Source organism: Podarcis erhardii (genome assembly GCF_964252035.2).
Source record: "Podarcis erhardii genome assembly, chromosome: Z".
Lineage (NCBI taxonomy): Eukaryota > Metazoa > Chordata > Lepidosauria > Squamata > Lacertidae > Podarcis > Podarcis erhardii.
The window spans coordinates 43,031,710-43,059,210 of record NC_138504.1 but is presented as its reverse complement, the minus strand read 5'-3'; the positions used below and the strand labels follow the sequence as shown (position 1 = coordinate 43,059,210).

Here is a 27,501-nt window from a genome sequence, read left to right as displayed (position 1 = left end):
AGTGGCTCTGCAAAGTTTCAGGGAGGGGACATTCCCAACCCGACCTGGAGATGCCAGGACCGAACTTGGGACCTTCTCTGTGCAGAACAGACACTCTGTCCCAAAAACCACATTGCCTGGTGGTGGTGGGTTGTAGTTGATGGAACTCCAATCCTCAAAGAGAGCATGTGCAGAGTGCTTTTCTTTCATCACTTATAACCACAGTCTGTGCTCCACACATTTGGGTTGGAGGTGTCAGTAGACGTCTGAAATGAATAGTGCTCGAGTGAACAGATCTGTCTCAAAGATGTACCTCCCCTGTATAACCTCCACATTCAGAGGCAGTCTGCTTCTAGAATTAGGAGTGAGCAGTGAGGTGGCCAATAATTGCCTTCTCAGCTGCCCCGGAAGCTGCCTTTATCTCCTTGAAACTAGCCTGGCTTCCTTTACCTCCAAGGCCATAAAAAACAGGAACTCAATTAATGCAGCAAGACTCCAGCCCTCACTTTTTAAAAAGCCTGCTACACAACTGTATTATGGTAGTCACCTGGATCCTTGCCTCACATAACTTCATAGAGGACTGAGATGGTTTGTTTGTTGTTTTGCAAGTAGTGTAGAAAAGCTTCACCTGTCAGCTTTCCACCTGCCATGTTGGAGTGCCCTGTAAGGAGGTGCATACTAGCTAACTTGAATGCCGCTTAGCAGACAAGCGTCCAATTCGTATAGCTTTCGGGAGGAGGAGCTGGTGACGAGAGACTCCATCCGTTGGATTTCCTCCTGCCGCACAGCTTTTAAAGGCCCGGGGGGGGGGGGAGGTCATGGTTGCAGGCAATTCCCTCAGGTGTTGCCATCCAAGTCGCCTGGGTAGACCAGCCAGCCAGCGAGCCCTGGCTCCCCGCCGCCCGCCCCGCCTCCTCCTCCGCGAGTACCTTCACCTCTGCTGAGCCGGACTGTATCGGACCGTCTCCTGGCAACGGGGGAAGGCGCGTCACTTCCTGAGCAGCTGCTGCCAAGAGGCTGGCCCCAGCAGGCAGGCAGGCTGGCAGCTTGGCGGAGCAGAGCCGCTCAACAGTTTAGCAAACTCTCCCTCCGTCCCCTCCTCTAGCGGCATCAGCGCAGCAGTCAGCTCCTTAGGAAGGGACTTTTCTTTTGCAAAGACCAAAGAGTGTGAAGCAGGAGAGGCCGTCGAGTATTTTTGTTTCTTCGCTTCGCGTGTTTATTCTTTTATAATATATTGTGACGAATTGCAAAATTAAACAAAGAGTAGATTGGGGAGGCCAGGACTTCACGCGCAAAAAGAGAGAGGCGATCTCTCAGCGAGAGGATCTACATAAGAGCCGCCGGCGCGCATACACCGCAAATCCCCAGCGCTACTTCTCCGTGGTGTGTGTGTGTGTTTTTCTTTTCCCTGCAAGACAGTGAGAGGATCATATACCACAGAAGACCCTCGACGCTCCTTTTATCTTCAGAGGGAGTAGCAAGATCCGTGACTTCTCCTGCAGCGCTGGAGCGTTCCGGAACCAGCCCAGATCGCGCCCGCTCTAGGTAAAAAGTAGCGGAAACTCGGCAAGAAGATTCGGAGAGACCGCGAAGTTCTGAGTCTTCCCTCGGCGGCTCCGAGAAGGAGGAGAACAGAAGGGATTTCTCCTCTCCTCTTCCTCTCCTTCCCCTATCTCTATGGCTGTCCTTCCCTCCGGCTCTCCCCTCTGGCCAAGGAGGGTGAAAAGAGCGGAGTTGCCCCAGTCGAAACCGGAGCCTCTTCCCGTCTAAGCTCCGGCAGCAGCTCCCGAGTTTGCCCTCCGATGTCCTGACACTTCCCTCCTCCCCCTCCCATTAGCGAGCGCCTTCCACTGGCTGCCCAAGACCTGTCGCTTGGGGAGGGGGGGCCATGAGCGCGGATCTGGATCGCATGTCTCTGGGATCGTGCTCTTCCGCAGCCTCGTCTTCCCAGTCCAACACCTTCGGCGGCGCAGCGGCTGGGGGCCAGCTGGGGCCCGGGGCGGCGGCGGCCGGAGCTGGAATCCGCCTGCTGTCGGCCAACGTGCGGAAACTTCATGGGGCGCTTAACCTGCTCCTGAACGAGGCGGAGAAGGAGCAGTTTATCCACTGCCTGAACGTCTATCATTGCCGGAGGAACGTCTTCGATCTGGTGCAGACCCTCAAAGTCCTCCTCGACGGTCCCGAGAAGAGGCAGCTCCTGCCCATGTTGCGTCTGGTCATCCCCCGCTCGGACCAGCTGCTCTTCGACCAGTACACCTCCGAGGGGCTCTACTTGAAGGCGGATTTCTTGCCTGCCAACAGCTCCGGTAGCGCGGGCCTCGACTGCGCTGGATCTGCACGGACCCTGCCGACACCAGCCCCGGCCACCCGCTCCCCGTCTCCCACTCAGACTGGCCACTTCTGGCCCCCCGTTCTCGCCTCGCGGAGGTCCCTGCAGGATTTCAGCACCACGCTCGACGGGACAGTTCCCCTGGGCGCCTCCGGCTTGGAGGAACTCCGCGGGGAGATCAGGCAAGTGATCCTCAGGAGGAACAAGGCCCAGGAAGGATTAGGATTCAGCATCCGAGGGGGCTCTGAGCACGGAGTCGGGATCTATGTCTCCCTGGTGGAACCAGGCTCCCTGGCTGAGAAGGAAGGCCTCCGGGTGGGAGACCAGATCCTGAAAGTCAACGACAAGCCCTTGAACAAGGTGACCCACGCTGAAGCCGTCAAGGTAAGGTGGGACACAAGACAGGCTGACAGGGTGGTGATATCTAGGGCTGTCATTTACAGCCTCTGCCTTTGCTGGTCCAAGTCACTTCCAGTAATTGTAGTACTTTGCTTGAGGTGTCTAGGTGGATAATAGAGGCAGGGTGGTTTAGTGGTTAGGGCACATGGCAGCTCTCCTCCAACCTGATGTACTCCAGATGTTGTTGGACCACAGGGGCTGACACAAGGAAAATGGTGCAAGCTTGTTTTCTTCTGCTCAAGAGGATAGACCCAAACCAATAGATTCAAATTACAAGAAAGGAGATACTGATTAAATACTAGGAATTTTTTTCTGACATTAAGAGCTGCTGGACAGTGGAATGGGCTGCCTCTGAAGGTGGTGAATTTCCTTCACTGGGTTTTCAAACAGGTTGGATGGTCATTTGTCAATGATTATTTAGCTATGATTCCTGCATTCCAGGGGGTTGAACTAGATGACCTTTGGGGTCCCTTCCAACTCTTCCAACTCCAACAGCATGGCCAGGAAAGTTAAAGTAGTTCAGCCTTCACTAGGGTGATTTCCTCCAGATGGTTTGAACTAAACTTCCATCACCCGGGAGTAATGTGAGTTGTATTCCAAAGTGAAGACTAATTAGGGGATTATATCAAGAAACTTACACAATCCCGATCACTGATAGAGATGCCTTCCATCTCTTCAAAGGAGCCCAGTTCCACCAGGCAGACACAGGTGTGCCAATGCAAACATGGGCAGGAGTTGGGGGCTTCAACTAGTCACATGGTTGCAGCCTGGCATAGCTTTCAGAGTTGTTGCAATCAGATAGAAAGCTATTCATCATGGAAGTTGATAGAACAGAGGTAACCCAACTATAGGTCACCCTAATTTCCTTGAAGGAAGGTTAGGATATAAAAATGTGTGTTTGCAATGTAAATAGTAGCTAGGGGAATGAGTGAACATCCTCTTGGTTAAAGGGTGTGGAGGGGGTCTCTTCCTTTGCTGCCACAGTCCTTATAAAAGTCCTCTCTCTGAAGCTGCTATTTTTAGCTACTGAGCTAAATTCAAGGTTTTATTATGGGGGCATAAAGCCCTATCCAGCTTAAGACCAGGATATCTGAGAAGCCACCTCTTTCCTACATCTCACCCTTGTCCTTTAGTCTTATGGGTAGAGATCTGTTGATGGTGCTGCATACCCCAAAGTGCCATGGCTCACTAAAGTAGAAACCGCTTTGCATGCAGAAGGTATCAGGTACAATTTCCAGTATATTCAAGTAGGATTGGGAGCAATCCTGGAGAGCCATTGCCAGTCTGTGCATACAATTCCATGCTAGATGGACCAATGGTCTTGTAAGGCAGCTTCCTGTGTTCCTGTGTTCCTGCATACTGTTACCTGAGCATGTGTTTTTAGCATTGTGTCACCAGTTCTCTGGCATTCTCTTCTGTTAGATTGCCACATTTTGGACATTTGTTTAATAATCTTTCATTTTCTCCCAAGCCTTCCAAAATTAGGCTTGTTTGTTTGTTTGTTTGCTTGGTTGGTTTTTGAACCTGCCCTTTACCATAAGGTCCCAGGGTGAGTTACAACCTAATTTACAGTTATAAAACTATGACAATTATAAAAACAATTTAAACTATCTCTAGTGGAACAGAGACATATAAATTCAACAAAAAGGGTGGATCCCACAAAATGGAATAAGCTGCATTTCTTCAGTTCCTTATTCATCTTTTTATGTTTTCATATTCTTCTGTGATCCATTTTATTTTTAAAAATAGTTTATGCACTTCACTTTTTATGCTGATTTACTGTTTCCTTGTGCTGTATTTTGTGTATTCATATTTTATTGTTACGTGGAGGTTTCCCCCCCCCCCTCCCTTAGAGATCTGAAAGCTGCTTTGTGGAGCAAGTTACTTTAAGGCATAGGATTCCTTTTTATGAATGAATGAATTTCAGTTTCAATGAATGCTTCCATTGGCACCAATGGAAACTTTCCTTGAAATATGAATATTGGCTCTGGAGAGGTTATTTTTTAATCAGAGTATGGCAAGGAGAGAATTAAAGCCCCCTTTCCCATTCACCCTTGGGCTGTTTAGACATTGACTGAATACCTGCTCCCATTTACTCTGCATCCAGTGCTGTCTCACCACTGGTTTGGGATGAACAACATTAGCTACAATACATATCTATCCTGCCCTTTGCATCCAATGGATTCAAATTACAAGGAAGTAGATTCTGACTAAACATTAGGAAGAATATTCTGATGATAAGACCTGTTTGACTGGGGGACAGATTCCCTCAGAAAATGATGGACTTTCCTTCATTGGAGGTTTTTAAACATCCATCACTGAGTGGCCAGGGATTCTTTACTTATGTTTCCTGCATTGTATGGGGGTTGGACTAGATGACCATTGTGTCCTTACCAACTCTCTAATAGTAGTAGTAGTAGTAGTAGTAGTAGTAATAATAATAATAATAATAATAATAATAATATTTCTACCCCGCCCATCTGCCTGGGTTTCCCCAGTCACTCTGGGCGGCTTCCAACAAAAGATTAAAAATGCAGTGTACCTCGGGTTAAGAACTTAATTCGTTCCAGAGGTCCATTCTTAACCTGAGACTGTTCTTAACCTGAAGCACCACTTTAGCCAATGGGGCCTCCTGCTGCCGCCACACGATTTCTGTTCTCATCCTGAAGCAAAGTTCTTAACCCGAGGTACTATTTCTGGGTTAGCGGAGTCTGTAACCTGAAGCATCTGTAACCCGAGCTACCACTGTACATTAAAACATAAGTCATTGAAAACTTCCCTAAACAAGGCTGCCTTCAGATGGGAGGACATTCCACGGGGGGGGGGGGATTTATGTGAATCTATAATATACAGAATACATGACAATAATCTAGGGGTTGTCCAGTAACAACAGTAGTTGCTCCAGGTACATCCCCATCATCTGAGTGAAGAAGGCAGTGCCAGCTGGCAGTGGCGTAGCGTGGGTTGTCAGCACCCGGGGCAAGGCAAGTAATTTGCGCCCCCTAACCTGCACGCTTGGCACCCCCCCTCCACAGTGGGCGGCGACCCGGTGGCTCGGCTCGGATTCGCACAGCAGTGAGAGAGAGTGAGTGAGCCAGGTAGGGGCAGAGAGCTGCGAGTGCGAGCACGCCCCCCCAGATGTTGCGCCCGGTGTGGCCGCCCCCTGCACCCCCCACGCTACGCCACTGCCAGCTGGTGTCATAGTCAAATAACTTGTGCCAATTGGCAGGGTGATCCATCTCCTTCCCTTTCTCCTTATTTCATCTACCCCCACCCCCATATGTCCCCCTATGCCGCATGAAGATTTTCCTAACCCTAAAAATCCTCAAAAATTGCCTAGTGATTAATCTCATAATTAGTGCATAATCATAATCATAGGCTGCAAACAAATTCTCTTATTAATTCTTCCCACAAAGTATACCATTGTTCAGCACAATAATCTTTCCTTCTGTTGATGTTTGGTAATGTGTGCTGATGCTTATTCAGCCCAAATGGTACCTGCCCACAGACAAGAGAGGTATCAGCAGGTTTGGAGCAACTCCCACCTTTGCAGAAGTTCAAACCATCTTTCATTGAGATGAGACCTAAAGGGAAGATCCAAAACAGATGAATGAGAATTGAGTGCTTTCAGTGGTAATGGAATTCTCTGTTATCATTGTTTGCGGGTAGCAGAGACGGAAAATCAACTGGAAGGGGGAGTGGAGGAGAGCAAGCTTGCTGACTGGAACTTGATTTTGCAACATTTTATTGCACTGGAGTCTGGTCACAGGTGACACATCCTAGTTTGCTGCTTGAGGCAAAATGGGAAGTGCCCCCTCTGGCCTGTGGCAGCCACCACACTACCTACATCACCTGCCCCACTGCTAGCAGAGAAGTGGATTTCAGGTGAGAGCTCACTGGCTTCTGGTGAGATCTCACATGTTCCACAAGATCTCACATAATTTCAGTGAATTCTTGCTGACAATGGGTGAGATCTTGCCAAAATTTATGTCAGTGCCAGTGCCACTTCTCCATCACGGTGGAGCAGGAGAAGTACCAGCCTAATGGTGTTGTAGGCCCTGAGTCTGGTCCATCAGACCATTAGAATGAATGGGGCAGTGCCCCACCAAACTCAGTCTGCTCTCAGCCAGCACCTGCCTACCTTCTTACTTACAACCAGCCCAGGGAATGGACCTGGCCATCAGATTTCTCTCTTTAGTCTCAGTTCTTTCCTTGCAAAACTCAGCAGGAAGAAGGATGGGAAGAAAACTAGAATGGGTTGCCTCCAACTGTTGTTGTCTCTGGCTCTGCCTATTGTTGGCTTCCCTGTCTTCTGCCTTACCAACCTTAATGGGCACAAGCCGCAATTATGAAGCATAAGAACTCAGAAAAAAATGCCAAGATTCAGTTATAAAAAGCTTTTTCACTTATTCAATAAGTATCCTAAACAAAACAACAATCCTAGTATGTTTGTTATTTCAGTTAGGGAGGCGATGACAGAATAGTCCTTCTAAAAAGTGGAAGAATGTTTCTTCTGTAATCAAAACTGAGTTCTTTCTGTGCTGCCCCAAATCCAGACAGAGGCAAGTTTCAAAATATTCTGGAATGGAGCACGAGCTATCTAGGACTTCTTATGTTAAAGATCCCACTGAAATGAGCAGTAGTTTGGTGACAGCTCATTTGAGCTTAGGAGTAAAGTAAAGGGACCCCTGACCATTAGGTCCAGTCGTGGCCAACTCTGGGGTTGCGGCGCTCATCTCGCTTTATTGGCCAAGGGAGCTGGCGTACAGCTTCCAGGTCATGTGGCCAGCATGACTAAGCTGCTTCTGGCGAACCAGAGCAGCACATGAAAACGCCATTTACCTTTCCCCCAGAGCGGTACTTATTTATCTACTTGCACTTTGACGTGCTTTCAAACTGCTAGGTTGGCAGGAGCAGGGACCAAGCAACGGGAGCTCACCCCGTCGCGGGGATTCGAACCGCCGACCTTCTGATCGGCAAGCCCTAGGCTCTGTGGTTTAACCCACAGCACCACCCGTGTCCCTGAGCTTAGGAGTGGGAGGGTGCAAGCTTCTACTGGATTGGGTGCATATTTGTACATTTTTGCTTGTGTACAATGCATATTTTGCATATTTGTATATTTGGTGAAGGGCTATGGCCCGGTGGTAGGGCATCTACTTTGCACACAGAAAGTCCTGGTTCAATCCCCAGCATCTCCAGGTAGAATTGAAAATGTTCCCTGGCTGCAAACCTGGAGAGCCACAGCCAGTCAGTTCAGACAATACTGAGCTAGATGGACCAGTGGCCTGCCTTCCTTTGTTCTGGTCTTTTTGTCACGCTGAAGAAACAGGCTGCTTCTGGCCAGGAATGATGAACTGTTACCCTACAGACCAGGTTCTCACAAATAGACATGCACCAAGACTCTTTTTTTCTACCCAGAACACCCACCGATCTTGGCTGAAGTACAATTGTAGCATCTTTGGCAGTGAAGGGGAAAGAGTCAGACATCAGAACCACCCGTAAACAGCAGTTTGAGAAATGCTGCAAGGGACGTTTGAGAGATGGCAAAAATGGGTCTTTGTTGCTGCTTCTGCTTTCTGCTCTTATGATCTGGTACATCAGTGAAACATGGCAAAGAAGTATATTGAGATGCCACTCAGCTTGTAAAAGCTAGCTCCTTTTCATACATTCTCTCTTTTCTTAAGAGGTTTCAGCCTGTGTATAACAATCCACCTGTCTCCTAGTCTTTCTCAATGTGCCAACAACATAGATGTCATGCCCAGCCTTGTCCTCTGAGCAGGACACCCAATTCCTGAGGACGCACTGCACCTCTTTTAGACTGAAGACTTGAAGGAACAGGCAGGGTCTCCTGTCATCAGTCTTGACAATCCTGAGAGTACAAGGTGAGGCTTGCCAAGGCTGACTCCAGGGAATTTCTCTGAGGCCCGGGGGCCTTGGGATGGGGTCTGGTTTACCATGAGTGATGAAGCCTGAGTGGAGTCCAAGAGAGACTGAGCCACCCCCCCCCCAAAAAAAAAATCCGTAAGAGGACAGGTGCCTAAAGATTCTGGCCCAGGCCCACACCCATGATGAATTACATGCACAAGAGCCCCAAACCTCTGCGTGACTCTGAAGAAAAGGCAGTGGCAGACCTACATTTTGGAGCCCTGAAGCTTGAACTTTTATGGGGGCCCCTTCACAATCAGCAAGAAGGTCTAGGTAATCATTGTTATCTTCTTCAACAGGTTTGTTGCAACAACCTTTTAAAACAGCTGTGCTACTAACTCTCAAACTTTGGGATTGTTGAAATATATACAACAAAAAACAAACAATTTGAGTCATGCCACTCAATTGGGTCAACTGGACCCATTTTTTAAAAAAAAGCAATGTGGTTCTGGGGCCCCTCTGGGATTTGGGTCCCTTAAGCTTAAGCTTCAATGGTTTCATACTTCTCAATCAAAGGGTCTCTCAGAACACCATTCAACACTGACAGCTGGCATTAGGCATTACCTCAGAGATAGGCTGTATCAGCCTTTGCTGGAATAACGCAGGTCTATAGGCCCCTGGTACAAGATACCATAACTTAGCTGATGCTAACCTTTAGGCTGTTACTTTCTGTCATTGCCTATGGCAGGGCTGTAACTACGGGGGGCGGGGGGAGCTGGGGTTTTTTGCCCTGGGTGGAGCTTCCAGAGGGACACCATTGAGGCTCCGTGTGGGTGTGGGTATGTGTGCCAAATCCAGGTGAAATAAAGCCTAATTTTGCCCCTAGCCTATAGATCACCTTTTTGAGACTCAGACTGATAACTGATGCCTGGTTCTGGTTTGTCTATGACTTTACATGCATAACTTACGTACCCTGCTGCAGTTTGACAATCTCATAGGTGATGCTTTAACTTCCCTGGGCGCTATAAGCTACCCCACAAACTGAACTTGCTGCAGCAACAATAAAAGAGATGACCTTTCATTAAAATAACCAGCATTTATCACTTTGGCAAATGCTGGACAAAAGTAGCTTAGGTATACTGATGTCAGAAGGATTCTTTTGTGCCAGCAAGCTGGAAGCAGGGAAAGTGCAAGGGAAGGATTCTGTTCCACATCATGCACTTCAGCTTACTTGATTCTAAAGTGATAATGATTCTGTTTGCTATCCCTCCAAATGTGATGTTAATGCTTGACTGATTAGCATTTATGTAAAATACTCAGTATTCTTGCTATATAATTGAACCTGCTTAGTAATTAGAAAAGGAAAAAATATAATTCTATGATTTCCTGTACCTTGGTCTGCTTTCCAAGAAATAATTTTGAAGATCTATATACCACATTCATGATGTAGCTTATAACAGATTGTGATAATATAAAGAGCCCCCAAACTCACTCTCTCACACAGACTCACACATATACATGCATATATACACACCAACAGCCTTGGGGCTCATCCAGACTTCTGCTTGATCCTCAAAACCCAACCTTTAGCACTCAAGCAAAGCAAATATCAATTGGGTTTTTCCTAGATTGATGTTTGCTAAAGCTAAAGAGTGAGTTTTCCCCAAGAAAAGAGCAGGGTGAACTGAAAACCACTTGGACCTGTGCTTTCTAGGCATAGAACAAGCAGAACAGAACAAGCCAACAGTGTGACGCGGCAGCTAAAAAAGCCAATGCAATTCTGGGCTGCATCAATAGGAGTATTGCATCTAGATCAAGGGAAGTAATAGTGCCACTGTATTCTGCTCTGGTCAGACCTCACCTGGAGTACTGTGTCCAGTTCTGGGCACCACAGTTCAAGAAGGACACTGACAAACTGGAACGTGTCCAGAGGAGGGCAACCAAAATGGTCAAAGGCCTGGAAACGATGCCTTATGAAGAACGGCTAAGGGAGCTGGGCATGTTTAGCCTGGAGAAGAGGAGGTTAAGGGGTGATATGATAGCCATGTTCAAATATATAAAAGGATGTCACATGGAGGAGGGAGAAAGGTTGTTTTCTGCCGCTCCAGAGAAGCGGACACGGAGCAATGGTTCCAAACTACAAGAAAAAAGATTCCACCTAAACATTAGGAAGAACTTCCTGACAGTAAGAGCTGTTCGACAGTGGAATTTGCTGCCAAGGAGTGTGGTGGAGTCTCCTTCTTTGGAGGTCTTTAAGCAGAGGCTTGACAACCATATGTCAGGAGTGCTCTGATGGTGTTTCCTGCTTGGCAGGGGGTTGGACTCGATGGCCCTTGTGGTCTCTTCCAACTCTATGATTCTATAAGAAGTATGAATGAGCCCAAATCAGCATTTGGAGCCACCGGTTATTTCAGGCAGGAAGAAGGAAACTGCTCCTTCCTCTTGATCAATGGATTTGGCCAGGCTAATCTGCCCTTTGCCATTTTTCTTGGGAGCTGGGGGATGCAGCCTCACAGTGACCCTTTATCTCCTGGATGATGGCAGAGCCCAGTGTCTGCTGCCCTTCATTTTAACAGGGACTGGGAATTAGCAGGTTCTGAAATTGTCAACTGTTCAGTGGGAGAATGGAGGCCCTGGCTATTCCTGGCTCTCCTGCCAGAACATTTCTGACCATTTCACCCCATTGTACAACCAGGCTGAATCTACGCACATATCAAAACCATTCTGAAAATGCTTTTTTTAAAGCGTGTTTTCTAAAAAAAACACACCACACAAACACATTGAATTTTCCATAAGGCTCACCATCCCCATCTAGTGTCACATTGTATATTGCACTTAGAACACACTTAAAACGTTTTATTTGCAGCTGTATAGCTGAGTCCACAGTCTAAAGGCATGCCTTTTAGAACGCCTCTTGCTGGTTGAATCAAAATGATTTACATGGGATGCTACGAACAGCCTGGAAAGAAACTCACTCCATTTTTGATTGAATATGATTTCCTGTAGAAAACCCTGATGGTTTCTTTTTAAAGACTTAAAAGCCAAGTAAAATTATTGCACTGGGATGTGTGTGTGTGTGTTCTGCAGCTAGCAGAGAAAGAATTGCAGTGGGGTGGATGATAGTGGCTGATAGTTAGAAGTACAGCTTGGGAAGAATGCATATTAGTTCATTAAGATGCACAGCTCAACTCAGAGCAGCAGTAAAGAAAGGCTGGTCCATTAGGATGAATGGAGCACTGCCCCAACAACCTCAGCCTGCTCCCAGACAGCCCTCGTCCGCCTGCCTTCTTGCAATGAGCCCAGTGTGTGTGTGTCGGCTTCCTCTTTCATAGTCTCAGTGTCTCCCTTTGTAGAGCTTTGCAGGGAGGAGGGAGGCGGGAACAAAACCAGAATTAGCTTCCCCTGCCAGTCATTGGCTTATGCTCCACCTTATCCCATGGGCCTGACTCTGTCTATCTAGCAAAGCTTTGTCCTCTCTGATTCACAGTGGGTTTTGGGCAGAGAAAGGTCTTTACTATCACCTTGATGCATGGTGTGACAGAACAGGAATGTTTTTATTTTTCTCCCACCCCCAGGGTGTGGCAGTGGTTGTTCAATCATTTTCCTAGGTGCTATTTACATTGCAACACACACCCACACACCCAACACAGACACTAGTTGCATTCTTGCAATGTTAATATCATGTCCTGCCTGGACTCCTATTCTCTGTTCCTTCCCAGCCCTTGCAATGGGCTCTCTTAGCAATGCCACATTGCTGCCATGTTCAGAGAAGCTAGGAATGTGCAAAAGTGTTCTGAGCAGCTGCCTTAAGGACCTCCTGCCTTCCAATTCTCAGAATTGTCTACACTGACTGGCAGTGGCTCTGCAGGATTTCAGGCAGGGTTCACTCCCCAGTCTTACCACTCTTAACCTGGAGACGACAGGCACTGGCTGGCAATGGCAGGGATTGAACCTGGGACCTTCTGCATGCAAAGCAGATGCTCTACCACTGAGCCATAGCCCTCGTCTAACTTCTCAGAGGTGTATGATTAGCCACTGGAGAAAACAAGATGCTGGGGTAGATGGGCCTTGTCAGCTTTCCCAGCAGGGCTGGCCTACCCACAAAGGCAGAGGGAAGCAGCCGCCTCAAGATGGTGAAAGCCTCTGACGTGGCACCCCTGTGGGTGTTCCACCACCAGCAAAGTAGTGCCAGCATTTGTGCCAATTTCCAGTGAGATCTTGCAAAAATCCTGCAAGATTCCATATGAGATAACTTGTGAAACAAGATCAGCGGAGGAGGCAGCAGGTGACACAGAGACAGTGGTGCCGGTGGAAGTGGCAGGGCAGGTGTTGAAGCACTTTGTATTTTGCCCCAAGAGTGGCAAAACAGGATGTGCCACCCCTGCTTAACAGGGTTGTTTTTAAGCTATGATGAATTTTTAAAGCAGTAAGAAGATCAGAGCAGTGGTCCACCTAGTCCAGCATATTGTTCTCACAGTGGCCAGGTAGCAGGGCTGCCATACATCTGGGTTTTCTCCGGACACATCCTTGTTTTCAGGGTCACGATTTCTGTCCAGGCGGATTTTTTAAATTGGGCAAAAAGTCTGGGTTTCTTTTCTTTTCTTGGCTTTGCTTGTTTCTGTGTGCCTGCACACGATTCAGATATACTGCCCACCCACCCCAAACTGGAAGCCCAGGCAGCAATTTGACCCCTTTCATCCTCTGTGGCATGCACACTTCCCTCCCCTTGTCCCGCATGATCATATTTTCTGGATGTACATCTGGGTTGCCAGTGTGTTTGGTGCCCATTGTGTTGGAGCGAGCGGGTGCAGGAGAGAGGATGAGTGAGCTGCTCGGTCTGCAGTGTGTGGAGCTGGGTGGCTAGTAACAAGAGTGGCTGGGCACTGGCAGTGCCAGATTTATGTATAAGCTAAACAAGCTATAGCTTAGGGCCCCACCTTATTGGGGGCCCAAAAAAAATTTAAAGGGATAAAACCTGGATGTACATTTCCAAAATAAAAGATAAAAAACAAATAATATAAAACCTACATACAGCAATAGTATATATTAATTATTTCCCTAGTAATATACTTCTTCTTAATTGTATTTCACTAGATAGATAGATAGATAGATAGATAGATAGATAGATAATTATAATTTATTATGGTCAAAGACCAGCTTATAAAACACTCTTGGGGTACAATCCCAGAAAGAAAACAAATATTTAAAACAATGTACAACAATAAATTTAAAATTTATAAATGCGATAAGCGTGCATTTCACTATTAATATACTTCTTCTTAATTGTATTTCAGTTCAACAATTACCTTGACAAAATACATATTTTGTTATGTGCAAATGGCTTTAGATACCTATTAGGTCCATAAATTACCATATAGCATATATACAACACAAAAACAAGTGACAATTTGTTGTTGACAAAGGACAGCTGGACATATAAAGGGCCCCATTACCTTCAGTAGCTTAAGGCCTCATCAAACCTAAATCCAGCCCTGGGCACTGGCGTGCTCGTGTGCGGATGGCTGGCGGTTTGTTTCCCTGCCTTGACAACGATGCGGGCGGGCAGCTGGTGGGGTCGCTTTTCCCTTTGGCAGCCCAGAGCTTGCACTGCCCCGACTGCGGCGAGCCAAAGTCATTGCAGGAGGGCTGCAGAGAAGCTGAGGGTGTGAGGGGGCTGGTGAAAGGGAACGGCTGACTGGCATGGGGCGGGTTGGTGGGGTGAGGAAATGAAATAAAAAGTCAAATGGCAAGTTCTAACTCTTAACTGAAACACTCTGTAGGAAGGCGAGGGGGCTTTGCGCGGCTTGTGTGCGCGCGTTTCTGCTGTCTGCTCCCCCCCCCCGCTTCCTCTTTCTGGGTGGCTGGGTGACTACTTGGGAGAGGGTGCAGATAGGGAGGGGGCGCAGACCCTGAAAGTGGAATAGTAAGGACGAATATCGTCACTGTGGCTTCTGATTGGCTGCTCACCTCGCCTAGGCGCTTGGGTCTCTGTTCTTGCAACACTTTCAGGCGCTTAGGCGTGAGAGCGTGAAGTTGCAGACCGGGTTTGGAGGCACTGCGGATGGTAGCCTGACCATTCCCCGCCTTTCTCAAACAGGATTTGAGCGAGAGTCCGCTTGATGGGGCTGGTGGCAGTTGCCATGGGGCTTAGAGAGAGGTGCTGTTGTTGGGTCTAGTCTGGTCGGGTGGGTGCCAGGTTGTGGAATGTGATGGGGGAATGTGAGTAAGGAATCGTATGGCCAGGTAAGTATGGAGTCCTGAGGGGCAGACGCTGCAGCACGTAGAGGAGAAGGCAGATGCAACAGCATGTGGTTGTCATTTGGAAAACCCGTTGAATTGGGGTTGTGGGCTAAACCACAACAAATGGGGAAGGTGATTTTTGGGTAAGCTTCCTGGACACACACACATACACAGACAGACAGCATAAAGTTAAGGTAAAGGGACCCCTGACCATTAGGTCCAGTCATGGCTGACTCTGGGGTTGTGCGCTCATCTCGCTCTATAGGCCGAGGGAGCCGGCGTACAGCTTCTGGGTCATGTGGCCAGCATGACTAAGCCACTTCTGGCAAACCAGAGCAGTGCACGGAAACACCGTTTACCTTCCCACCAGAGCGGTACCTATTTATCTACTTGCACTTTGACGTGCTTTCGAACTGCTAGGTTGGCAGGAGCAGGGACTGAGCAACAGGAGCTCACCCCATCGCGGGGATTCGAACCACCAACCTTCTGATCGGCAAGTCCTAGGCTCTGTGGTTTAACCCACAGCGCCACCCGCGTCCTACACAGACAGCATACTAATGTTCAAAATAAAATAAATATGCTTGCAGCCTCACAGTTTCTCCCGCCCTCGCTGATCCAGAGAGTTTGTAAGCTAGTTAACCTTTTCTATTTGGTGCTCCATGTGAAGTGCAATAATTGTTGTTGTTGTTAGTAATGCTAATTGTATATTTAGTCCAACTTTCCTCCCAGGGAGCTCAAGGCGTCCAATGTGGTACTCACCCATTTCATGCCGACAACAACCCTGTGAGGTGGTTTAGGTCTCCCAGGGATATCTGTGCTCTTTTGCTCTTCAAAATATGGCAACCCTACCAGGCAAGTGCTTCCAGGAAGCACACAAGGAAGACCTGAGTGTAGCAGCAACTCTCTCCACTTGTGACTCCCAGCAACTGGTATTCAGAGGCATATTGCCTCCCAACAGTGGAGGTGGAGCACAGCTGTCATGTCTAGCACCATGAAGGATGGTTTTTGATGATTTCCCCCTTCTGCTCAAATTGAGTTATACACAAATTCCTGTGGAAACAATATCTGTATTGATGTGAGATTAATTACGGGCTTACTGTGGGGTGTGTGTGTCCGTGTGCACGTGCTCTAATTCCTTTTTCATAAACTTGAGACTTCCATTCTCCCCCCTAAACACCTGCAAGAATAAACAAACCCAGACTTTGCGGTATCTTGGCATTTGCAGTGACGAGGTGTCATAGACTCTCAAGTTTACGTTTAATCTCTGTGCTCTTAAAAAGAGGGACAAAACTGGCCTAAATCAGTCCGCTTCAGTAGTTCTTGTGTGGCAGGACACTGAAGGGCTGATCAAGTCAATACAGAGCCAGTCAATACAGTTTTCCAGGGACTTTTGAAATTTCAGCAGGCGCTGCCCATATATTTCCAGGCTGCTTTTTGCAACACTAAAGGGCAAAATGCGCTATTAAAAAAACAACAACCCAAAGATGAATAACACCAAACAAAAAAAACCCCAAAGCAAACCAAGGCTGAATAACACCCTTGATGCTGGATTCTGTGCTTGGATTCTGCAATCACAGAATTATTTACATTGTTCCTGATGTTTATTCATGAGTGCTGTTACTTGCGCCTGCCATATCCATTTCATTATTGCACATTCTGCTGCCTAATCCTCCATTCTCCACCTATCTTCCTCCTGAGAATAGGCAATCAGATCCATCCTCAATGTTTGTGTGACATGACACCCCACAGGAATAAGCAGGGCGAATTTGATGTGGCAGTTGTCTTCTAAAATCTGCTGGCATCGATCTATGAAGTTACGCCTCAGTAAATGAGAAGGCGGTTTCACCTGCTGTGAGATTTACACTGCAGGGATTAAGCGCAGAAGCATGTTTGAGTCAATACCAAATAAATATTTGTGATGTTTGCAGGGGGTGGCCTTGGTTTTAGGGTGGACAAATATATTAAAAATGAGACCCAATATTTATAACAAGGTAAATATTTAGAATACATAGTCCAAATGGGTTGTAAGGATAGGTCTTTTAAAAAAGTTTGCTACGTCTCCCTCCCTCCTTCAGTAATTCTTTGGAAGTAGCTCCAAAGTGTTCACTGAGAGTGAGGGTAGTAGAGATCTAACAGCATTTGCCCTCACTCACAATTGCCTTTGTTTTCACTTTGTGATGTCATTATGATGTCAAATCTGATTGGCTGTGCAGCATTGCAATAGCAGTTTCACTATAGCTCTTTTCGGGGACACAACAAGTACTACCATTAGCTCTACCTTCATTACCATGCAGCTATTCTTGACTTCCCAGTGTCAGGACAAACACCTGCAGTGAGAAGCCTGCTTCTGTAGGATCCCCACACGTAGATCTAGATCACACAGAGATGCTACACAAGAGTAGCAGTCTTTCTACTAGAGATACTTGCTCTGGGTATGTGGGAAACCAGAAGGAAACTAGAGCATTGGGGCTAAAGACATGGTCCCACAACTCCTTTGTACTTGTAGTGACCCTTCGCAGCAGTAACAACTGAATTAGGGCTTAAGTGATTCTTGATTGGCTGGGATTGTCTATATGACAGAAGGTCCAGGAATTTTGGGGGGCGGTAATGGCGTTGTCAGGGTCTATTTTGCCCAACATATTAAATACAATTGCATTGTAAAATAGAAATGGCCCAAGGTTTAACATGTTCAAACAGGGAGACAATTTCTTTAATACAAAACCATAAACAAACACAGCAAGAGATTTTTTTTTTTTAGTTCTTCCCTTTTCATGGAAGTTTTTAAGTTGTGAGTGTCCAGTAAATGACAGCTCTGAAGCTGCCTGCTTAGTATCATGCTGTTGGAGGTTACAGGGGGCATTTCATAAATCTCAAGGGAGACTGTAACTCAGAGGCAGCGCACCTGCTTTGCATGCAGAATGTCCTGGTTCAATCCCTGCCATCTCCAGACAGTGCTGGGAGAGATTCATGACTGAAAACCTGGAGAGCCTCTGCCCAGTGTGTAGCAGCTGTGGAAAAGGGAAATTCCATGCCAGGGGTCACTAGGAATAGAACTGAAAATAACTGCTGAAAATAAAACTGCTTATATCATAACACCATTTTACAAATCCATAGTGTGACTGCATTTGAAGTACTGTCTACACTTCTAGTTGCCTCACTTGAAAAGTTTATTGTAGATTTGGAAAGGTCCAGGAAAGGGCAACCAAAATGCTCAAGGGAATGGAGGGACTCCTTGATGAAGAAAGGTTGCAACGTTTGTGACTTTTTAGATAAAGGCAAGTAAGAAGTGATATGATAGAAATTTATAAAATTATGCATGACAGATATTCACATCAATCTTGGCTAACCACCTAAAAAAAATTCCTGCACAAATGAATATCCCCAGACCAGACTGGCTTTGTCACTGGTCGCAATATAACAGACCCCATTAGGAAACTACTGATTCTGATCAAACACAGCAAGGCAACTAAACTCCCACTGATGATTATGTCCCTAGACGTCTTCAAAGCCTTTGGCTGCTTAGAATGGCAATACCTACTAGCAGTATAACCAACATTAGATTTGGTCCCAACTTTTTAAAGGTACCCCTGCCCATACGGGCCAGTCGTGTCTGATTCTAGGTTGCACGCTCATCTGGCTTAAGAGGCCGGGAGCTGGCACCGTCCAAAGACACTTCCGGGTCACGTGGCCAGCGTAACGAAGCTGCAGCTGGCGAGCCAGCACCAGCGCCGCACACGGAAACACTGTTTACCTTCCCCCTATAAAGCGGTACCTATTTATCTACTTGCACTTAGGGGTGCTTTTGAACTGCTAGGTGGGCAGGAGCTGGGACCGAACGACAGGAGCTCACTCCACCATGGGGATTCAAACCGCCGACCTTGCGATCAGCAAGTCCTAGGCACTGAGGTTTTACCCGCAGCGCCACCCGCGTCCCGCCCAACTTTTTACAAACCCTCAAAACTACTCCGAAGCCTCAGCAAAATGAAGGACTAACAGTATGGACTCTAATACCATAGCTATCCAAAGAGGCACAAAACAAGGATGCCCACTGCCTGTCTTCATCCTGACTCTGGAACCCCTAGCAATCCAAATCCAGGCATCCACAGACATCAAAGGAATCCAACTCTTCTGGATATCAGTCGTACAGGAAATATTCAAAATAACTAAGCAAGTATTAGAAGTCACCCCAGAACTGGCCCTACTAAACATCTTACAAGATAATAATGCTCACTCACATTAGAGAGCTCATAACCCACCTTCTCTCAGCAGCCAGAAGCCTCATAGCCAGATGCTGGAGAGACCTGTCAGGAGTAAATATGGACCAATGTTACCAAATAGTATGGGAAACAGCCTTACTAGAAAAATTAACCAATAAACTGAAACTAACACAGGGACAAATAGAAGAAGATTCCTTCACCCCACTATGGTTCCTCTTCATCACAGACACAGCCCAACAAGACAACAAGAATCCGCTGACAGCATTCACATCAATCTGGCTAATCTGATCAAAAAAATCCACTCCCTCACACACTCACACACATAAACAAATCTTACTACAGCCAACCAAAGACAACCAACCAAACCCTAGGCCACTGCACAAAGGAAATATAACAAGCGAACAGAAAGAGAACCCACACAAGTGATGCTGACACAAAACCCCACACATACACTAAGTAGAAAAATAGAAGCATTACGACCCCACCCCACTCACCACTCCTCTCCCCCTCTTTCCTTCTGAACTTAATACAGTACTGCATGCAACACCTATGTCTCGCAACAAATGAAACTGATCTGTAGAAAACGCAACTTAAAAAAGAGACAATGCATGTATATTTGTAAATTAAGAAATCTTTAATAAAATTGTTTTTTTAAAAAAAATCATGGATGGCATGAAGAAAGGGGAACTACCTCTGTTTGAAACCCCTGAGATTTAATAATCCAACCTCCATTTAAAAGCCTCCAGTGGAGCAGAACCCACCACCTCCTGAGACAGTACATTCTGTTAGAATGAAACAAGTTTTTCAACAAATATTTTCTGCCAGGAATTCCTCGGCTGTGATTCCTGTGTTGCAAGGGGGTGGGCTAGATGACCCACAGGGGTCTCTGATTCTATGTTCCAGAATGCTTTCTAACCCACTTTTTTTTTTGCAGTGTAATCCCAAAGCAGGCGAGAATTTAGTAGAAGCGTATTGCACAAGCTCAGTGTGACAATAAAATATAACTGCAGCAGCAACAGAGAAAAGTGTTACGTGTACATATAAAATGCTGCAAAATAATAAATAAAAATAATCGTGATGTGATTGTTCAGCATATTCTTCATCAGAATCCTCTTGTGTGTGGTCTCCTTTTAATGCACATGTTGTAAAATAAAATGGTAAAGCTGGGCATACAGTTTTGAATTACGATTGCTTTTTATGAATGAGGTCTGATGTCCAATCCCTAACACCCCCAGCTAGGGCTGGGAACTACCCCTGTTTGAAACCCCCTAGAGCCCCTGCCATCAGCTTCGTAGACCAATAATTTGCCTCCTTTGTTCATGCCAGGGCCAGGGGTGTAGCAAGGAGGGTGCGTTAGATGTAGTCCTCCCCGGGTGTCCCCACTGAGGGGGGTGACAAAATGGTGGGTGGCACTTACCACGGGGTCTGCAGCATGCCTGAGCCACGCATCTCTCCTGGGAGTGACGAGGTGGCTTGGGCACCTGCAGGCTCCGTGCTGCCCCAATCGGTCTGCCCATTGCTTTCCCCTCAGCTGTAGGGTGGCTGAGTGGGAGAAGAAGAAGAGTTTGGATTTGATATCCCGTTTTATCACTACCCGAAGGAGTCTCAAAGCGGCTAACATTCTCCTTTCCCTTCCTCCCCCACAACAAACACTCTGTGAGGTGGGTGAGGCTGAGAGACTTCAGAGAAGTGTGACTGGCCCAAGGTCACCTAGCAGCTGCATGTGGAGAAGCGGGGAATCAAACACGGTTCACCAGATTAGGAGTCCACCACTCTGAACCACTACACCACACTGGCAGGCAGACTCCTTGGAGGCCCTGTGGTGCCCCCATGGGTGGCTGGCCCTGCCCCTGGGCGCAGGGCATGCATGCTGCCCCAGGCACCTGATCGGCTTGCTCCGCCGGTGGCCAGGGCTGGTCCATGTTGAGCCAGGAGCTGGGAACAGGGCGACCTGATACATTTTAGCACCTGAAGTGAACCACAAAATTCTGGGGGTGGGTGAAGATCTACACCTGGAGCAAGAGGGGAATAAAGATCTACATAGTGAACAAGCTGTGGAGGAGGGAAGATTCACATCAGGAGCAAAGGAGAATCACATCTACTTGATGTTTGAAATGGGAATCAAAGACCATTGTGGTGGGAAGGAGAAGGGGTCCACTCTGAACGACACCAGGTGGGTGCAGAATCCAGGAGACCCCAAAGGGCAGGCCTTACCATTTTCCCCCTAAGTGTGGGAGGAGAGCAACAGTGCCTCCTAATTGCTGGGATGGTTGGGAATCACACACTCTTGGAGACCAGGTCAAGGAAAGATTGTGACGAGGCTGCTGGCTTCCCCAGGTTATGAAGGTTGAAACTTGGAACTGGGAAGAGTCCTGGCCTCTCTCTGGCCCTCAGCATTCTTTCCAGGTGATAACTTTCCCGAGCCCCATGCAACACCATCCCTGCTTTGCACACTCTTGAGATGGTTTGCTTAGCTAGAAGAGGTCCTTGTACTCTGGTTCGACTTCTTGCTTCTCTGGCTAGAGGATAAAGAAGGGCGAGAGTGTGTGTGTACAACCTAGTCCACTGTTCAAAAAGTAAGAGTCACATTTATAGCTCTGCCCACTTTTGCCTCTGGCTCTACTCACCCCTGGCATGTGGCCAGAGGTTGCCCAGTAGAGAATGCAGCCCTCTGAAACACCCCCCCCCCAATCTAAAGAGCACTTGCCCCTGCTAGTCTGCCAAGGATAAATAAAGCACTACACTTTGGAACTCCTTGCTTATTGACATTAGCCAGGAGCCTTCACTGTACTTTCGGCGCCTCTAAAACATTTTTGTTTCAACAAATATGTGTAATGTTGATGTCTTCAGTTTATCACTGATTTTATTTATTTTTTTCTGAATATTTTAAAATTATTTTTGTTTTTTCAGATACAGTGCTTAAGTTGTTTTATTCTCTTCTTAAACTGCTCTGAGGGTTTTTTTTAACCATCAAGTCTAATTGCACCACTGTCCCCAACATTAGGTCTACACTGTACAGCCCAAGGCATGTGCAAGAGAGAAGTATCATTGTTCACGAAGGGTTGTTGGTCCCTAATGCCACAGTTTGAGCTCGGAGCAGTAGTTGCCAATTGTTGCCAGACACTTCTGGAAGTACAGAATCCTCAGTGGTTAAAATTGGCAGCAATCAATTCTTTACCTGATGAATAAAACCGACCATTCTGGTGGCCCACAGGGGTCAAAGTGATGCTGCCTCATTCTCTTAAGTAGCACATCTTGCTGGCGTGAAGTATTTACATGCTTATTGCTTACATGCTTGCATGCTTGCCAAGCATCAAGTGGCATGTGAAAGACATATTCCATATGCTGGTTTAACACACCACACCACTGCTCTGATCTGATGAATGCAGCATCTCATAGTGCAGGCTATGGAGGGAAGAAAGCCTAGGTTGTTCCAGTCATTCATTCTGACAAGTGGGCGGATAATAAATACCTTGAGCTCTATGTTCCTGGAGTCTTTTAAAAACTTTTCACAGGCTGCTTAGCTTTTCGTCAGCAAAGGCAGATGTTTTTGCTTGTTATGTCTCTTTTAAGTGCTGCTTGTTTTGGCTCATTGTAACATCCTTCCTTCTACAAATTGAGATGAGCTGAAATATATGTGGATCGGGTGGTTCCCCCCTCCCCTCCAGCTTTATCACCTAAATATTCATTCTTTCTCAATTTCAGTCTCTGGCTCTGAAAACAATACTGTCATATATTTTCCCTCCACCTAAAAGCTTGCCTAAAGATATGTTACCTTTTTAGAGTAGAATGTTGCTGCCGAGATAAGGCAGCCCATAAATCAGGTTGAAAGAGACGACAAGCGGATAGGTTATATGTACAATTTACTGCTCTGATATGACCCTTTTTGGAGTGGCTGCATGGGTATCTTGCATTTTCCTCCTTGATATCAACAACACTCTTTAGTGTTCCAAATAAAATTATCATGTCCCCTGTTAACCTTTCCTTCTCTCATATTCCCTTCCCTACTGATGTGCTTTCTTTGGATCGAGGACCTATTTTTGCTTATATTACTCTGTAAATGGCCACACCCATCAGGAATGGGGAACCTGTGGTCCTCCAGATGTTGGTGGACCGCAGCTCGAATCTTCCCTGACATTTTGCCATGATAGCTTGGGCTGATGGGAGTTAAGGTCCAATGATGTCTAGAAGGCCACAGGTTCCCTCTCCCTGACTTATGTTGACGTTACTATACAATTCAATCATTTACTATATGAATAAATTAATAGAAAGGGCAACTAGTGATGGGCAAACTCTCCTAAACTCAGTTCAGAATAACTACAGTATGAGTGCCTAGGAGTTCTCTCAGAAGTGCTGTTTGAACAAAAATACCTTCAATTGCCTGAAGTACAGATCATGGGTGCCTGTTATAGGGGCAAGGGACACTCTTTGTCTCTTTGTTAAATTATGAACAGCTGGAACATGCTGGATAAACCAGAGATGGATAATGTGTGGACCTCCATATGTTGCTGGACTGCAGCTTCCATCATCCCTGACCGTTGACTATGTTGGCTGGGCCTGATGGGAATTGGGAGTCCAACATTGTCTGATGGGCCAAAGATTCCCCAACCCTGGCATTTGATCTATCCCCAATACAGCAAGAGTCAATCTGGCTGGCTAGGACACATTCTTCTGCCTGACTACTATTTTTCAACCAAGCATTGCTGTGTTCTCAGAGCAGACTGTCGCAACCAACTCCAGTGCAAGCAACTGAGGTACAGATCCATGATTTCACATTTTGCAGAAAAGCATCTTCACCTAATCCCTAAAAGAGAAGGGGGGGGCAAGACAACAAAATGAAGCCCAAGTAATAGAAATACATCAAAGCTCTGATAGAAAACCACCTGAGCTGCCTCTCAGTCTAATAGGTTTATGTGCTTCTTCCTTCTCTCTGCCTGAGCAACTTCAAATGTGGACCATGCCAGGCTTAGGTTACTGAAAGATGAAATATGTTCTTTGGAGGGCTTATTTTATTTTCTTGAGATGCATTTACTTTGCAGTGTTCTTCTGGAACACTTGTCTAGCACACCAATTATGCCAAGTTGGCGTCTCTTTCTCTCTCTCTCTCTCTCTCTCTCTCTCTCTCTCTCTCTCCCTCTCCCTCTCCCTCTCTCCCTCTCTCTCGTTTCCTGACTCAAATCTCCCAGTAATTATTTTAATGTTCCCTTCGCTTGGCTGCTGGACGGAGTGACCTTTTTAAAAACCCAGCAGCCATCAAAAAGAGTGTAAAGTGCCTCAGCTCTGGCACTGGGGGGACCTCATTGCATTGCATCAAGGGACACACACAGCGAAGGAGATGGGCAGGTCTAAGCAGCCTGGAACTAAGAGGCCTGACAAGAGAGATTTCAAGGAAATGCTTTGCCCCATTGATCAATGAATCGATCAGGATGGTTGACAGAGCTAACAAGGCTGAGCTAATGATCACCACTGCCCTGTGTTTATTTGACTAGCCTAAAAGGGTGGTAGCGTTTATTATTTTTAAATGCCTAATATGATCAGAAGGTCGCCGGTTTGAATCCCTGCAATGGGATGAGCTCCCGTTGTTTGGTCCCTTCTCCTGCCAACCTAGCAGTTCGAAAGCACATCAAAGTGCAAGTAGATAAATAGGTACCACTCTGGCAGGAAGGTAAACGGCATTTCCGTGCGCTGCTCTGGTTCGCCAGAAGTGGCTTAGTCATGCTGGCCATATGACCCGGAAGCTGTACGCTGGCTCCCTCAGCCAATAAAGCGAGATGAGCGCTGCAACCCCAGAGTTGTCCGTGACTGGACCTAATGGTCAGGGGTCCCTTTACCTTTACTATTCTGAAGCACAAAAGAAGAGCTTGCCAGTTCAGGCCAGTGGCCCATCTAGTCCAGCATCCTGTTCCCATAGTGGCCAACCAGATGCCTGTAGAAAGCCCACAGATAGTACCTGAGCACAACAACAGTGGTCTCTCTGCCTGTGGTTCCCAGCACTCAGAGGAAACCACACACTATTTTGCTCCTGGCACCATGCATCATCTTCTATATGACAATCCAGATTCAACAACAAAGTCATTTAGAACAGGTGCATTATTAATAAGCTTAAACTAAAACTTTCTCCAGCTGACCAACCTAACTCGACAGGCTGGTGCTTAACACACCAGCCATCTTAAATATATAGTAACAAATGTCACTGCAGTTTGGTTTGTAGCACGACCAGACTGGAGCAACGAAGCAGTCTTTAGAAGAACTTAGAGCAGGGCCTTCACAGTAGCTGCCCCTATAACAGGCACCCATGATCTGTACTTCAGGCAATTGAAGGTATTTTTGTTCCCAGATGGATCAATGGGTCTTACGCTGTGGGTGTTTATTTTGCATTGCTTTTTGTTGTTGTTTTGTTTTAAATATATCTGCAGGTTTTTGTGTTGTTCTTCACTGTTTTCTTTAAGCTGTTTCTTTTGTACATTGCCTTCAGATGCATGTGTAGAAGGCAAATGACTGTGATGATGATTTCACCCTGCCAATGAAGACTGTCCCCCAGCCCACCTTTATCCCTTCTATATTCCACCACCCCTCCTCTCCCCTCCTTTCCCTCTATATGCTTTCTTCCTCTTGGCTTTGATCGTTTTATAAAATTGAAAACTTCTCAATACAAAATGAAAGGGACTTGACATCAACTTAACCACACAATAAGATGAAATAATATGTCATTTCCCCAGCCCCCACTGGAATACATTTTGAGAGATAATAGAGCTGCATCATGCAGAAATAATTCACAGCTGAATGTGTTATTTGTTCATCTCCCTTGCAAAGACTGAAAGAGTCTCATTACCTCCTTCCTATCCCCACCCAACACTCAGGAAAATTATGCTGCTTTATTGCAAAGCTGCCTCTGTTGACAATGTACGTTAACTGGCACTCTTCAGTCTTGGGTCATTGACCAAGTTGTTCAAGCAGCACCTGCCCAACTTTGATAGCTAAGACATTTAAAAATAAATAAATTATTATATCTGTAGTACTGGCAACTAGGATAACCTTTTATACGTCATCAAAAGACAGGAGTTTTATCAAATACACATACCCAAAAAGCAGAGAGGGTAAGACATGGTACTGATATGCATTAAAATATGAATTTGCTATGTAAAATTAGACATGATCACTATGATTTAAATTAAAGATACATCTTGCCATAGCAGGGAAGAACATGACCAGGTGACCTGTGTGCCAGCTCAGCCTGCTGTCCATGTGCTGCTAATTGTTAATGAGCAATTTCAAAGCCCCTGCTCTCACTTAACCATATCCATTCATCCCTATACTGCTTAATGCCAAAATAGGCTTCTGAGTGGTTTGTAAACTATAAAAAACCAGGTGCACTAAAATTAAAATAGAAACATCCACAATTAAGATGCTCAGTCCCATTATATTGCATTAAAATAACACAGCAATTAAAAATAGGATGCTCAGGATGAGAGTTCAGGGGAATGGCTGTGTACACGGGTATGTCTTCAAAGGCTAGCAGAATGCCAGTGCAGATGGGGGCCTCTAATTTTTTGGCAGGGAGTGCATTCCATAGCACTGGTGAAAAAGCCCACTTCCGCATTACCACAAAATGATAATCATACCATGTCAAGACAAATTGGGTTTTCAGGGCTTTTTGCGACCTGGTGTGTCCTTATAGGCCTTTGGAGTCACCTTACTGTATTTGAGATACAAAAGGAGCCCGGAGGGCACTCTTGAACCACAGTGCCTAGTCTGCCTGGTTTACTGAGTGACAGCAGTGCTGGTGATGCAGGAGGCAAGACTATGAAAACTGCTTGCCAGAGGCCCTAGTTTTCATCCTGCCTCCTCAGTGCCTTACGAGCTTCTAATCTAGGATGCACTCAGTGTAAAAAAAGGTTGTACTCCTATGCACATACTATCTATTCCCACTTTATCTATTACGTTTTTATTACACCAGGGGTTACACCTAGGACCTTCTGCATGCAGAATGAACGCTGTACCACTAACTACAGCCTTTCCTGTCTGGCATTACACAGATCTGTCAGCAAGGAAAAGTTGTCCCTGGATGGGGAAGTGGTTCTGGAGCAACCCTACTCTCCACCCCACTTCTCTGCAATGCTTGCCCTTCTTGAAACATTTCAACCATTCAATCCATGGTTACTTCTGTTTGCTTCCTTCAGCCAAGTCATGCTTCAGACTGGCTCTGTTGCTGCTGCCACCACTGCTACGAGAAACTTTTTTCTTAACTGTCTTTCTTTAATTGGGCCCAGAGGGCCCAGTGCCATGGTTGTTCAACCTATTACAGTTCACCTGTCTCCTCTAACAGAACAAAAAACACCCGTAGGCAATGCAGAAGGAATCAGATGCAAAAAGAAGAAGAAAGCTTTGAAGGCTGGGCAAAGCATTCCATGGAACAACACAGATGGAAAGGACCTCAGAGACTGTTCAAGGGTTCTTCCAGATCAACACGTT

The 27,501-nt window shown here is 46.4% G+C and overlaps 1 protein-coding gene across 3 annotated transcripts in view; it reads left to right on the top strand.

Annotated features, from left to right (window-relative positions):
* Positions 1–952: 952 nt before the first annotated feature.
* Positions 953–27,501, top strand: part of WHRN (whirlin) — a 126,244-nt gene continuing 99,695 nt past the window's right edge. The window contains exon 1 of one of the 3 annotated variants that reach the window (XM_081847525.1): positions 953–2,692. In XM_081847525.1, the coding sequence (XP_081703651.1) occupies positions 1,868–2,692 (825 nt within the window). In that variant the 5' untranslated portion in view covers positions 953–1,867. The remainder of the gene's footprint in view (positions 2,693–27,501) is intronic. The other 2 variants (XM_081847523.1, XM_081847524.1) reach the window with 2 other exon arrangements.